Source organism: Ooceraea biroi, chromosome 6 (genome assembly GCF_003672135.1).
Source record: "Ooceraea biroi isolate clonal line C1 chromosome 6, Obir_v5.4, whole genome shotgun sequence".
Taxonomy (NCBI): Eukaryota; Metazoa; Arthropoda; class Insecta; order Hymenoptera; family Formicidae; genus Ooceraea; species Ooceraea biroi.
This window is the reverse complement of record NC_039511.1, coordinates 7,607,151-7,621,454: the sequence shown is the minus strand read 5'-3', so window position 1 is coordinate 7,621,454 and position 14,304 is coordinate 7,607,151. Positions and strand designations below refer to the sequence as shown.

The following is a 14,304-nucleotide window of genomic DNA, read 5'->3' as shown; positions in this document are numbered from 1 at the left end:
TACGAACACGCCGGCGCTCTTATCCGTAGAGCGGTATCCGTCGTGGGAGGAGGAGGAGGAGACAACAGGCTCGTCTACGTAAAGGGCGCGGAGAAGAGGCGGTGGCTGGAGGGTATCCTCGGCGATCTCACGGGCGAACGCCGCGTCACTGTCAGGTCCATCGACGACGACTTCGAGGACATCGCGCGCCTGAGCGAGTTGGTGGGCCCCGATCGCGGAACGTACCGCTGCAGCGCGCACAGCGGGGTCTGCGCGTTGGAGAACGTGCTGACGCTGCACGCGTGGTGGATGGGTGGACCGTCGCGCGTGGGATATGGAATAAATAAGTAGTGGTTTCTTATAAGCACTATATGTATTTCTATATTTATATGTATTATACACTACTGTTTTACATTATTAAAATATATATATATATGTATGTGTTTATCGCTTATTATACATTACTCTATACTTATATCCTATACATTATAGTTTATATACAGTGTGTGTGTGTGTGTGTATGTGTGTGTTTGTGGGCGCGCGTGTTGTTCCTCTCCCATACGTCCGCTGCTGCTACTGTGCGGGGGGTCTGCTACAAAAGGGAATACACAGATATTAACACTGGTATAGATGTAGACGCCGAAGGAACGTATGAGGTAGCATTACTTATTCGGGTGGTGGTGTGTTGGCGCGCGCGTACTGCCTACCAACAGCTCTGCCGATGATCGGCTGGATTCCATCAAAAAATTGCAGCCTGTGCTGCAGCACCTCATTAATATCATGCAGGCACGTTCTCAGGTTGCGCCTGGAAGATCATGTACACTTAGTTACACCGTTCGCAATATAGGTCGGGTCATTGGTTTTATGTATGTTTGTTCGTACTTAGATGATCTGCTCAAGTTGTGACAGATAGGCCTCGTCCATCTCTGTGTCGAGACAGTTGAGGCTCGCCTGTGTCTCGCGCGTTCTTGCGGCCAGAGCAGTAGCGGTCTGCGTCGCCATCTCTGCCGCCGCGTGGATAGCATCGGTGGTGTCAACTAAATTTTCCATATTGTCGTGAAACAGATGTCGGGTTGTTGGTTACAATAGGAATGACAGTGTGTCGCATGATGGGTTGTCTTTATAGAGCGCATGATATGAAGGGTTTGCTCTTTTCGCGCGGTGTCAGCGAGATAAAGCGCGTCTTTACAATCGCGCTATGGATGGCCGGGTCACTTTATCTCGCTCCGTATATGCGAAAAAGGGAATTGAATCCCGAAGAAGGATTGTGGGAAACTCCCCGTACGATAGACGGGCTGCGAGACGCGTGCCATAGTCAGCAGGTACGCTGGCCTGTGGCGAGCTGACATAGCGATGTTTCGACCGTACTCGCGTTTCACTATCATGGGTAACTGCGGAAGCGTGGGACAGCTGACTCGTGTGCCGCGATAACATGCGAAAAAGGGAATTGAATCCCGCAGAAGGTTGGTACGGGATACAACTACTGTACAATAGACGGGCTGCGAGACGCGTGCCATAGTCAGCGGGTACACTGGCCTGTGGCACGCTGACACAGCGAAGATGCGATCGACTCGTGTTACACTATATGCTGCAATTACATACTCGTCCCTTATCGGTCCGCTGGACACGTATGCATGGGCCGTACCGCTCAGGGTTAATGCGGAAGCGGGACAGCTGACTCGTGTGCAGAGATAGTTCGAACGGCTGGAGGATGTCCGAACATTTGAGGAACCGCGTTCGAATAGTCGACCCCCAGCACGACCACGCATTCCCCTCTACATAACGTGCTTATACATGGGAGCAGGCGGGTATATAAACTGCGTCCCACTGAGGATACATCAGTCAGGCGTTCATATTCTGAGTGTAGAGGACCTGCCCACTGCGCAATGTACCACGTCACGTTACCTCTCGACCAGATGGGGACCGCAGCTCCGCGGCCTGTGGAGGAGGGGGGTACGTTGAAGAAGCGACGTTGCGAGTAAGTTACGCGCGCGCTGGCCTCTGGGTCACGATTCGTCATCATCGTTTTTCTCGACTCACAAGTGGAGAGACGTCACCGCGACGCCCAACGTAGACGTGCGACGCATGCGGATACTGGGCCGTAGATACAACTTGACCAGGACCGGCTACAAGTTTCTGGAGATTGGAATAGGCATCCTTCCGACCGCGGATGCGGTGGCCGTGCACATCGTGCTGGGGGACACTACCGGCAAGGAGATACTGTTGACTCCCGAAATGTGGAAGGGACTGGTGGACTACTGTCCACCATGGCTCTACTGCCATAATCTGCGACAACCTCGCGCGGGCTAACGGCGAGCACGGTCCGCCTCCGCCTATGCAGCTGGGTGACCTGACGGTGCGCTTCGCTACCATCAACAGCCAGCCAACGATACGTCTGGACACTCCGTCCGGACGATTGACCTTGTCCGCACCGACGGTGCGCTTCCTATACGGATTGCGGCACTGCGTCCAGCGCGTGATCGCCACGATGACCGGTGTCGTCGGACGCGCCGAGGCTAAACTTCGCGCCTTCAGGCACATCGCCGCGGGTGTGGAAGATCCTTCCAGCGTTCTCAGGGCCATAAGCGGCAGCGCGGACTTCGACCGGAACGATCTGCTCGATTGCGAACTGCTAGTTATGGTTTTTGATAATTTTTAAGTTACACGCCGCATACCAGCAGTCTCCACGCGCACATTATCTATTGTATTATAATATGTTATACATTTTTTATATATATATGTTCTGTATGTAAACACATTTTTCACGTTAATTACAGTAGTTTTTCTGATCAAATTGCGTCTTTTTATTGCGTTGAATCTCTTTACCTCCCCTACCTGTATCTATCTCTATAACATCTATGTTGTATTAGTGGCTAGCATTATAGAAAGTAATACGTTAGACGTCGCGTCCATACGACATTGCATAGGACAGGCAATCGTGAACGCGTCCGTGCAGGTCCGCAAAAAAACGCTGACGTCACCTGGCCTTGAACATGTTCGTGCAGGTCCAAGCGTATATAAAAGTAGTGCTGATGTTGCACTATGTAATGTGCTGCTGTTGCACTGAGTTTCGGGGCGCGTTCCGAGAAAAAACGATGACACGTCGCCTGACCTTGAACATGTTCGTGCAGGTCCAAGCGTATATAAAATTGCGCTGATGATGCAATAGGTAACAATAGCGCTGTACCACATGTAACAATATACGACCCCCCCCCCCACTGCTGATTCATCCCTCCGATCTGAACATGATACCCCTGCTGAGTCAGCCCCCCCGTGACCTTGAACATGTAACAATATACAACCCCCCCTTCCTGATTCATCCCTTCAATGTGAACATGATACTCCTGCTGAGTCAGCCCCTCCGTGACCTTGAACATGTTCGTGCAGGTCTCCTCATGTAACAATATACGCACCCCCCCTTGCTGATTTATCCCTCCGATGTGAACATGATACCCCTGCTGAGTCAGAACCCCCTCCCCCTGCTAACTGATCCCCCCGTGACCTTGAATATGCCCCTCCCCCTGCTGACTCATCCCCCTTACCCTCACCACTGCTGACTCAGCCCCCTCCCCCTCACCCTCCTTCGTTGCACCTGGGTTAGAACCGGCCCTCTATATCTACTATCAATATTTTAATATTATTATAGTTATTATTATTTAATACTTGATAGATTAACAATTTAATTTTTGCAATGCTAACCTGTTGTACAAATATTATTAATAGTAATTTATTATTTTAAGATTTTATAAACGTACCTAAATTTGTTAAAGAACCAATTAAAATGTAATGAAACAAACATAAATCTTTTACTGATTTGTGTAAGGAAAGAATTAATCATATTTAACAAAAATCTTCTGTTTTCTATATAAATGTCATATACTAATACATATAATATTATAATATACTACGAACTAACCATGAGCGATGAAACACGATGAAACACGGTAAGCGCACGGACACAGGAGAGCACACGACACACACGAACGTCCGAAATGTTCGAGCAAGCGAACTGCGGATGCGGGCGAGCGCATGGACACAGGCGAACACACGACACACACGAACGTCCGAATACAACACACCGCGAAAAGGACGGGAACCGAATACCAGAAGGACCTTGACGTGTGATCCTTTTATATTCGCGTGTCATGAAGAAATTGTCACTTGACGACGCTGCTCGAATGCCTGTTCGTCAGACTTTTAGCGCGCGGCAACGGAGAAACGTTAATATAACAAAACGTTTCTTGGTGACAGCTCCAATTCACTATAGACGATAGTTCACGGCGCGCCAATTCCCAGCGCGCCTAATTTCACAACGCGCGAGCCACGCACGCAACTTCAGACGGTAAGATTTCCGAATAGCCCCCCTCCCCTCCGATTTTCATGAAAGTTTTAGGATATATAGAGGTAGAGGTGAGGAAGGTGTGGGTGGAAGGATTTTGTGCGGAAACGCCTCCTAACGAAGAAATTAATAAAAAAAGTTTAATGATTTTGCACGAATTTCCAGCTGTCTACGCAAATCAAGACCTTGACCCTGACATATGTTGTCAAAGTCAATGTCCTGAGTGACCTTCAGAAGGTTTTAGCCGTCGCTCGTTGTTTATTAAAAAGTTAATAACAAAAGAAGTTTGATGATTTCGCACGAATTTTCAGCTGTCTACGCGAAGCAAGGACTTGAGTTTGGCATATATTACAGAGGTCACCTTCCCGAATAACCCGTACTAGGTTTCACCAGTCGCTCGTTGTTTGTTGAAAAGTTACTAACAATAAATTCGTTAAATATAATATTCTATGCTTTAATCAACCTAACCTAACCTAATCTAACCTAACCTAACTAATCTGGTTAGTCTCTACATATATCAGTATATTATGTTTTGATCACTAATTTTAAGTAGTATAGTTTTCAAACTTTTTTGTTAATAACTTTTTAACAAACAACGAGCGACAGCTAAAACCTTCGGAAGGTCACTCAGGACACTGACCTTGGCAACATATGTCAAGGTCAAGGTCATCGGAGGTGGGTCCCCTAAACAGCAGTATTACCAATATTTATTAACATAAACGCGAGCAGAGGTAACATACTAAGGTCCGCTAAGATTACATATGCGTGCAAAATTCTTAAATTTCTTTTGTTAATAACTTTTTAATTAATAACGAAGGAGAACTAAAACCTTCTGCAGATTACTGAGGGAGGTGACCTCTATAATATATATCAAAGTCAAGTTCTTGATTCGCGTAGGCAGCTAGAAATTCGTGTAAAATCATTAAACCTTTTTTTGTTAATTTCTTCGCTAGGAGGCGTTTCCGAAAAAAATCCTTCCATCCACACCTTCCTCATCTCTACCTCTACATATCCTAAAAATTTCATGAAAATCGGAGGGGGGGTTATTCGGAAGTTGAGCCGTAAAGTTTGATGACCTTTATTTAAATTTACATGTTTATACATAATCATATAATTGTCATAAAAATTGCTTCTAATACAATATTATATGATATATGTGAAACAGAAAGATTAACTTATAAACAGTATTGAAAAAAGGAAGTTAAAATTACAAATAAAAAAGACTTAATTGTCAGAAATGTTACGTATATATTTGATCATATCAATGAAATTATAAACATATTATATTATAACTTATGAAGTATTGTTATATTATAAATTATATTATAAATAAAGCAATAAATATAATAAGAATATACATGAAACATATGTGACGTAGCCGCCCGCTACGCCACTGGCCGCGCGTAAGGCCACCACGCGCCACGCCGCTGGCGCAGCATACCAAAGCGCCGTCGAACCGCCGCGACCCCACCAAGAGTCACTGCCCCCCGGACCTAGGGTCTGGGGGTATATAAGCGCGACTCGCGAGACCATCGAGACCATTCCCCGACCAGAGCTCTCCAACTCTGGCCGTTCCTAAGCCTGTGTGCTGAGCAGCTGATCCGCCTAAGCCTGCGTGTTGAGCAGTCCACTCGCCTAAGTCTGCGTGATGAGCAGCATCTCCTAAGTCTGCGAGTTGAGCAGCACTCCGTCTAAAGCCTGAGTGCTGAGCAGCAACTCCACCTAAGTCCGTGAGTTGAGCGGCAACCCTTCCGTTAAGTCTACGTGATGAGCAGCAAACCCCCCGCCTAACCGCGACTCAAAACCGTGCGTCCGCGACCCCGCTTCCGCGACTCCGCCCCGCGAGTCCGCTCCGCAACCCCGCTTCGCGCCTCCGCTTCCGCAAGGTAGCAACCCGCGCCCGCGCCAGAGTGTCCCCATAACTAGACCGTGTAAGTCCGCGTAGGTATAAGCATGTGTGAACAATTGAAATAATAAAGTAGCTATAATTTGTCACGTATAAACGGCTTATCATTTCCCTACCTCCCTGTCGCCACGGTTCGCCGATTCCTGGACGCACGCGAGCTGTCCGCTCACTCGTGATACGTTACACATATAGCAAATATATAAGACATAGCAAAGAAAAAAGTAACATGTACAATGGAGCGACTCATTATTTACATTTTTTATTATATTTATTATAATAATCTATTGCTATTTGCATTATAGGATCTGCATTACTCGGATGTAAGATACCTTTAAATATATTTCTTATTTCTTCAAAATAATTTCTTATAATGCGATCGGTACATTTACTTATTATAACTTTCTTTATAGATGTAACATGCTCGCACTCTATAAGTTCGACATTTATATATCGTATTATTTGTTCTTTAATGTATTGTGAAAAATGTTTTAAATGTGCAATTGTTGGTAAATAAAAACGAGTAATATTAACAATTTTTGTCATATAACTTAAGAATATTTCATTCTGTTCTAATATATTAATATTAACATGGCACGTTTCGCAATTTTTTATATATGTCGAAGTTATTTTTCTTATAATACTACTTGGTATATTTATCGAGGCATTGAGATTAATATTTTCTATAGGGATTTCCTGTAATACTGTTGGTACAAGTAATAAAGCACAAGTGTCCTCTTTTTCTAATGCAAAATGTAATAATTCTTTAAATTTAATAAATATCCAGGTGTTACATCTGGTTGACAATTTCTAAAGTTTTTGGACGTCTGCGTATATGTATTTACTAGCATCCCCCGTCCGCGGGCTTCGCCCGCGATATTATGTGTAGAATTAAATAAAAACACATTTTACCCCTTCTCACCCGTTAGGGGTGGAATTATGGAAAACCCACCCTTAGTGAGCACCTACGTGATAGTAGGAATATACCCTTAAAATTTCAAGTCGATAGGTGCAGTGGTTCGGGCTGCACGTTGATGAGTGAGTGAGTGAGTGAGTGAGTGGTATTTGGCTTATATATATATAGATTAGTAAACTTGTGTAATATCCCATAAATGTACTACAAGTAGGATTGGTATTTCGTCCACCATATTGTCGCACTTGTCCAAAAAGTTTTCTAAAGGGTCTTTATTAAAGGCTCTAGTTGTATATGTTATAAATTCAATACTACGTAAATATTCATTTAATAATCGGAAGCCTTCTAATGTATGCACCCAATTTTTTAAAACTTGAGGAGTTTTTCGGTGTCGAGGATTTGTTTTTACAAATTCCATGCTTTTAATGACTGATATTGCATCAATCCATATTTGCTCATGTTTATCAGATAATAAGTTCACAGCACCGTTTAAACTATCGAATAACTCGTTGAAAAAAAAGAGTAATTCGACAGTTAAAATGATCTTCAAGATGAGTTTTGAGGACATTTTAAGGACATAAGATGACATTTTTCGGAAAAATGTTTCAGACAAAAGTTACTTACTTTTCGATCGAGAATAAGAATCTGCAATAAAAAGTTGGGGTTTCAATTTAAGAAATTGAAGGTGATCTTCGCGTGATCTTCAAACGACTATTTAAGGTCAAACCAATGGTATCATCTTATGTCCCCCTCGAAATCGTGACATGTTTGTTTGAAACATTTTTTCGTATCTCTTTTAGTGTTTTAAAAAATCGACTGTATAAATTAAAATGGGCCACCCTGTATATATATAGTCGATCTGCGTAGCAAATTGTCACGTTGTCAGTACGTTTGGTACGTTTGGTCGTTTGGTAGTGTGCAAGCGAAAACTCGTAAACGTCATATAGGTTATAAATCGCGAGATTTTGCAATTATTAAGTTTAAGTTTAATGTGCAACATGCATTGTATAGCTCCGGGCTGTACCAGTGGATATCCCTCAAATAAAGAAAAAGTTCATTTCTTTTACGTACCAAAAATGAAAATGCCATAAAATTATGGCAAATAGCATTGAGAAAAAAGAATCTTGTTATTCGAGCACACCAGCCGGTATGTGAAAAACATTTCTTGCCAGAGGAAATTATTTAGCGTCGTACAATTACTGACAAAGATGGAAATATTATCGGCGAAGTAAGTAATACTGTTGTAAGATTAATTAGTATCAATAAGTCAAAAAATATGTTATCATTCCTATAAACTGTAACATTTAATAACTTTAATATTCAATAGTTGCATTAATTACATATTATTTGGTAACTGTAACTTTGTTATAATGTTTTGAGGCTGCTCCATACAAAATTCCAAGATTACGTAAAGGTACTGTACCAAGCCAATTTCCATGGACAGAGGCATCAAAAATAAATAACAATGAAAATAATCCCGAAATGTCTGCAGATGCTCAAAATTTTGATTTATTCTTAAATATGGAAAGACAAAATCAAATTTTATCATTTGATGATGTAATACATGCTTTAGACAAAAACGAAATTAATATACCTAAGACATGGACATACACAAAGCATTCGAACAGTGACATACAATTATTGATATTCTTTTTACCAACATGCAGTATGATGAAGAAATATGACAAATATACAATTTATATAGAGGAAAGTCCCCGATTATGAGATACCATATCGATTTTGCCGAATGTAAGGAAATCTATAGGCAGAATTTAAAAATGTAATACGTTCTCTTGAAGAGAATTTAATAAGCTTTAGGTTGGTGAAATGAAAAATCTAATTTAAATATTATTTTGTCTGAAAATTAAAAAAATTTGAAAAAAGAGCTTTACGTAAGATCGCGAAAGTGTGCTCCTAATATAAGATACCTTGAGAAATCGGTGTTAAAAGTGCAAAATACATCAGTATTGCAAGTAAAAAACTTTATTAGATATTTTTATAAAAATACTGCTGCCACAGCCTTTGCCAAATCTTCACGATTCCACTGTCAACGCTTCCTCGTTTTTCTAACCTCCATAGTCAGATTCTATAAAAATTAAATACACAAAAATTCGTAATATAAATTCGTATTAACTTTTCTTTAACCTTAACGTAGTATTTTCTTTCTTTGTATTACACTACATACTCTTCATATTCGAGCAATAATTATCTCATATTAAGAGTACCCTGAATATCTCATTATACGAGCTACACGCCTAGCGGTTCCACGATCATGAACTCTAACCTCTACAATTAAGCAATTCAACAAATCGCGTATTTTCCTGTTACTACGATTCTACTCTATCATTGCATACTGAATTTATTGCCAACCATTTCTTTATTATGTAATAAACAAGGTTTAAAGACTTACCTTAAGTTCCTTTGACATGTTCACAATTTCACAAACCTTTTCTTGCAAAAGCTAAACGCAAAAACGAATAATGAATTTTTCACTAAATACATTTTACACCAAGAGTAATAAGTTTATGGTGGAATTAACAGATAGTGCTCACTAGTTTAGCAGAAACTCCATTATCTCATATTAGGAGCATATCTCATAATAGGGGATTCTCCTCTAATAAAAGAAGTTATCCTCAACGAAAATATGACATTAGATATTAATATCCTTAAAAAACCATTCTTCATCAAAGATATTCCATCAAATATAAAAATATTTCAAAATATTGAAACACTAGAGCAATTGACAGAAACATTATTTTCTGTGGAAAACTTTAAAATATGTTCAGGTGCAGTTAATATAAGCAACCAAATAATAGATCTTAGACACAGTGCAGCTTTCCAAGATATCTATGGTACATGGAGACATACAAAATGTCTATTGATGATATGTAAAACATCAAAAATATGTACATTTTGCACAAATCTTACAAACTCGTTGAAGCGAAAGTACCGTCGAGCAAAGATGATTAAGAATATCAAACGAATTAAAATCACTAAGTCAACGCTTTGCACAGATAGTCGACAGAAGTTAGCACTACTGCAGAAAAAATATTATAAAGCAGAAAAGGCCAGGAAAAGATCACAATATGTAGCAGAAAGATTAAAAAATGAACTAATGAATTGTATGGCTAAAGTTAAAGAAATATCTACAGAAAACATAGAAGACCGATTAAAGAAAAGCAACGTTCCCAAAAATCACATGTGTGCTATGTTAGAAATAATGAAAGCTGCAAAGTGTGCTAATCCAAAAAGTTACAGATATAATGAAGAATGGATTTTAATATGCATGCTAATGCACATGAAATCACCAAGTGCATATGAATTTTTAAGAAATAACGAGATACTACCTGTTCCATGTGTTCGAACTATACGGAGGTAAAAATAAAATGCATAAAATGATATTTTGCAACATAAACATTCTTATAAAGCTTTGTATCACTAAATTATAGAATTTTTTATTGCACATTATGTAGTATAGATAAATAAATATTAATAGGACCAATATATAAATTTTACAGATACCTTTCTTTAATAGACACTCCATGTGGTTTTGATAAGAAGTTCTTTGAAATGTTTAAACTAGTATTAGAGAAAAAAGAAGACAAACAAAAACATGGTATAATTCTCCTTGATGAAATACATCTTAGAGAAAGTATTAATTATTATCTATTGGATGACTTATTCATTATCTTCGATCTTTACTAGCTAGTTTTGCTAAAAACTCTCTGGCTTTTATTCAACCACAATATACTGCACGCCGACGAGGTTTGTCAGACATAAATGCAGTTAGAAAGAAGCGTTTCATCTTGAGATCGTCTGCAGACTCATCAGTAGGGCTGTGCAGACGATCCCTTGCCCTAGACGCTGAGATACACGAAGATGTTAGGAACTCGTATATATTGAAATGGTGCCGTAAAGAGTACCTGCGAGAAAACTCTACAAGCGCCCCCATCCGAACCACACTGAAGACACCTCATAATCCGATCCGAGGTGGACAAACATTGAATTGAAGATATAATTAATTAATCGCTAGTCATTTATATTATTATCTATTGGATGACTTATTCATTATCTTCGATCTTTACTAGCTAGTTTTGCTAAAAACTCTCTGGTTTTTTATTCAACCACAATATACTGCACGCCGACGGGGTTTGTCAGACATAAATGCAGTTAGAAAGGAGCGTTTCGTCTTGAGATCGTCTGCAGACTCATCAGTAGGGCTGTGCAGACGATCCCTTGCCCTGAGCCGCGAGGCGAAGCCCCTTCCCCCCACCCTCCCGCGAAGCGGGCTGAAAAACGAGCGTATATGTGTCCGGAGCTCCAGTTTCGGAAAATATAACCTAACCTAACCTAACCAGGTTAGATTAGATTAGGTTAGGTTAAATCACTTTCCTTCCTTCGTTCATATTCGTCGTTTATGTTTTTCAATATTCAAAATAACTACTATATTTTCGAAACTTCTTTTGTTAATGACTTTTTAATAAACAATGAGCGACGGCTAAAACCTTTTGAAGGTCACTCAGGAGGGTGACCGTGACAACATATGTCAAGGTTAAGGTCATTCGAGGTTGCTCCGTTAATCTAAATAATTACTGTATTTATTTACACAGGCCATCATACTATTAGAAAATATCGGTGCCAAAGTTCATGGCGTAATTACTGATGGTGCAAGCACAAATCGTAAATTTTAGAGTACAGTAGGCATATGTGGGAGGAAAGATAATTTAAAAAATAGTTTCAATCATCCTACAATAAATGGACGATATATATACGTTTTTTCCGATACACCACATTTAATCAAAACAATAAGAAATCGATTATATAGTACAATATTACAAGAGGACAACCGAAATTATATAATTGCATGAACAAAAAGGAATATATATAGAAGATATATAATATTATTCGCTGAAAATAACTTCTCTTATGCTATGTTTTTGTAGCTGAGTCCGAATGATGCTTTAGTAAAATGGGAGTACTTTCAGATTTTGCATAATAAAGACAAAACATTACCAGCTGAAATGCGTGTATGTCCCAAATTAACAATAAATCATTTGATACTCACCAACATGGCTAAAATGAGAGTTCCATTAGCTGCTCAAGTAAGAAAACATCTTATTATTATTTCTAAACTCATTTATCAATAAATAAGTTGAGAATATATGGTATTTAATTTTAACTCAATGATTTGTGTAGATTTTTAGTAAATCAATTGCTAGTGAATTACAATTTTATAAACATTTCTTACCTGATCTACAAAACTGTGATAGCACAGCTAACTTTTGCGAATGGATTAATAATTTATTTGACGCGTTAAATGTAATTAAATCTGAAGGTGTGACAACTGGAGGTAAACATTATAAGGTAAATTTAGTTTCGAATAATTTGATAGTAGTTGTCTTTATGTATGCAAAAATAGTAGAATACTAAATACATTTTATTAGATTTTAGAAGAGTCTCTTAACAAATTAAATACTTGGGAGCAACACGTTCAAAATGGTGACATTTCAGAAAAAAAGTTTTTGACGAGACAGACTGCAGATGGGCTTCGAGTGACTATAAAATCAACACTCGATATAGTGAATTATTTAACACTTGATGCTGGTTTCGATTCTGTTTTAACAGGAAGATTGAATCAAGATTCATTGGAGGTTTTTCTTAATCCTTTAAAGCCAAACGAACAAATTGTTTACTGGAATAATTAATTTCTACAGTTATTTCAAATGGATATCTATTAACATTAAATAATTAAACATCGATGTTGATTTATAATCGAATGATTTCACTATTCTGCAGGAAATGAGTTGTATTAGACTGACAAACTTCATCAGTGCACACTTTAATGAGTAAGAAAAAGTATAAAAAGTCACACACAAAGAAAAAGTACACTATTTTTGATTATATGACCACCAAGATTTGTTAGTTATGTCGAACAAATAATTCATTACTTATATCTTTTTTTAAATTGTATATATCTGGATTTTAGAACTAACAAAACATATATAATATATAAATATATACTATATTTTTGTGATAGTTCTAAAAGTTTATTACAGAATATACTTGTAGCATTATTTTTATTATAATTGTTTTAATATATAAATGTTTCTATATATTTGTTATAGAGATTTTTTGGCTCAATAAGACAAGCAGCAGGGTCTAATGACCATCCTGGAATCACTACTTTTCTTCAATCATACAAAATTTTGAGTACTTTAAGCATGCTTAAGCCTCCGCGTTATGGAAATTGTTCAGTCATAGAAGATTCAAAACCTTTAATCTCAATATCTGATATAAAACAGTTATATCAAAAGTCAAACAAAAAGTCATTAATGAAATTAAAAAAAAAATTAAATCATGCTATTGATAACAATGAATGGACTTTTCAGGATTACATGACAGAACATGATTATTATCGACCTGAAGTTACAGATTGTATTGTATATTATATTATACAACGGGATATTTATATAACTATATATCTAAATACATAAAGTGTGACATATGTAGGAATGCATTTACTGATCCTACAGCATGTAGTCCTTTTCCTGCGGCACTATTAACAAATATAAAAAGTGATGGTTACTTAACGCATCCAAATTTAAAGATGTTCAGATTTATAAAATATTTAGAAACCTTATTTTCTAAATATTGTAATCGTACTGATGTGTATGATATAATTATAGAACATATTTATACAGATGATTTATCTTTCCCATATGAAGAACATGGTGATATTGTTCTATCGAAAATAATAGATTTTTATATTGGTACACGTATGAGGCAATATTGCTATAAAATTAATAATGAAAAAGAAAACAAAAATCAAAATGTAAAAAAATCAGCAAAATATTATAAAAATTAAATAAACCAACATTTTCAAACAAAAAATATTTTATTATTTACCTATCTTCCTTACTTTACTATACTTTGCTAGGTTTTCTAATTGGGTCGACGATATAATACATCGAAACCGCATCGAAACGAGTGTTCGAAACGATCGGAACGCAGCCATAAGTTGCATGAATGTCGCCAGCGCCACCCGGACATTAAATAGCCATGCAGAACTACAAGTTGCAGGGGGCTGGTTACACTGATTTAAGTATATCGTTTTCAATCGATATTTTCGCATTTCCAGTTTCTTGTACCGATCTTTGGAGTTCGCGAGGA

At 38.4% G+C, this 14,304-nt stretch overlaps 1 protein-coding gene across 1 annotated transcript; it reads left to right on the top strand.

The window, feature by feature from the left end:
- Positions 1 to 2,314: 2,314 nt before the first annotated feature.
- Positions 2,315 to 13,905, top strand: LOC113562198. The gene is made up of 3 exons (XM_026970754.1): positions 2,315 to 2,620; positions 12,078 to 12,236; positions 12,579 to 13,905. Exons 1-3 carry the CDS (start codon positions 2,315 to 2,317, stop codon positions 12,837 to 12,839), a joined length of 726 nt encoding a protein of 241 aa, XP_026826555.1. The 3' UTR covers positions 12,840 to 13,905.
- The last annotated feature ends 399 nt before the right edge of the window (positions 13,906 to 14,304 follow it).

What these genes read in the sequence shown, in the direction of transcription:
- LOC113562198 (XM_026970754.1), top strand. Translation starts at nt 2,315, where the DNA reads ATGCAGCTGGGTGACCTGACGGTGCGCTTCGCTACCATCAACAGCCAG. An exon ending in ATTGCGAACTGCTAGTTATG is followed by an intron (nt 2,621 to 12,077) that starts GTTTTTGATAAT and finishes ATGTTTTTGTAG; the next exon opens with CTGAGTCCGAATGATGCTTT. An exon ending in GAGTTCCATTAGCTGCTCAA is followed by an intron (nt 12,237 to 12,578) that starts GTAAGAAAACAT and finishes ACATTTTATTAG; the next exon opens with ATTTTAGAAGAGTCTCTTAA.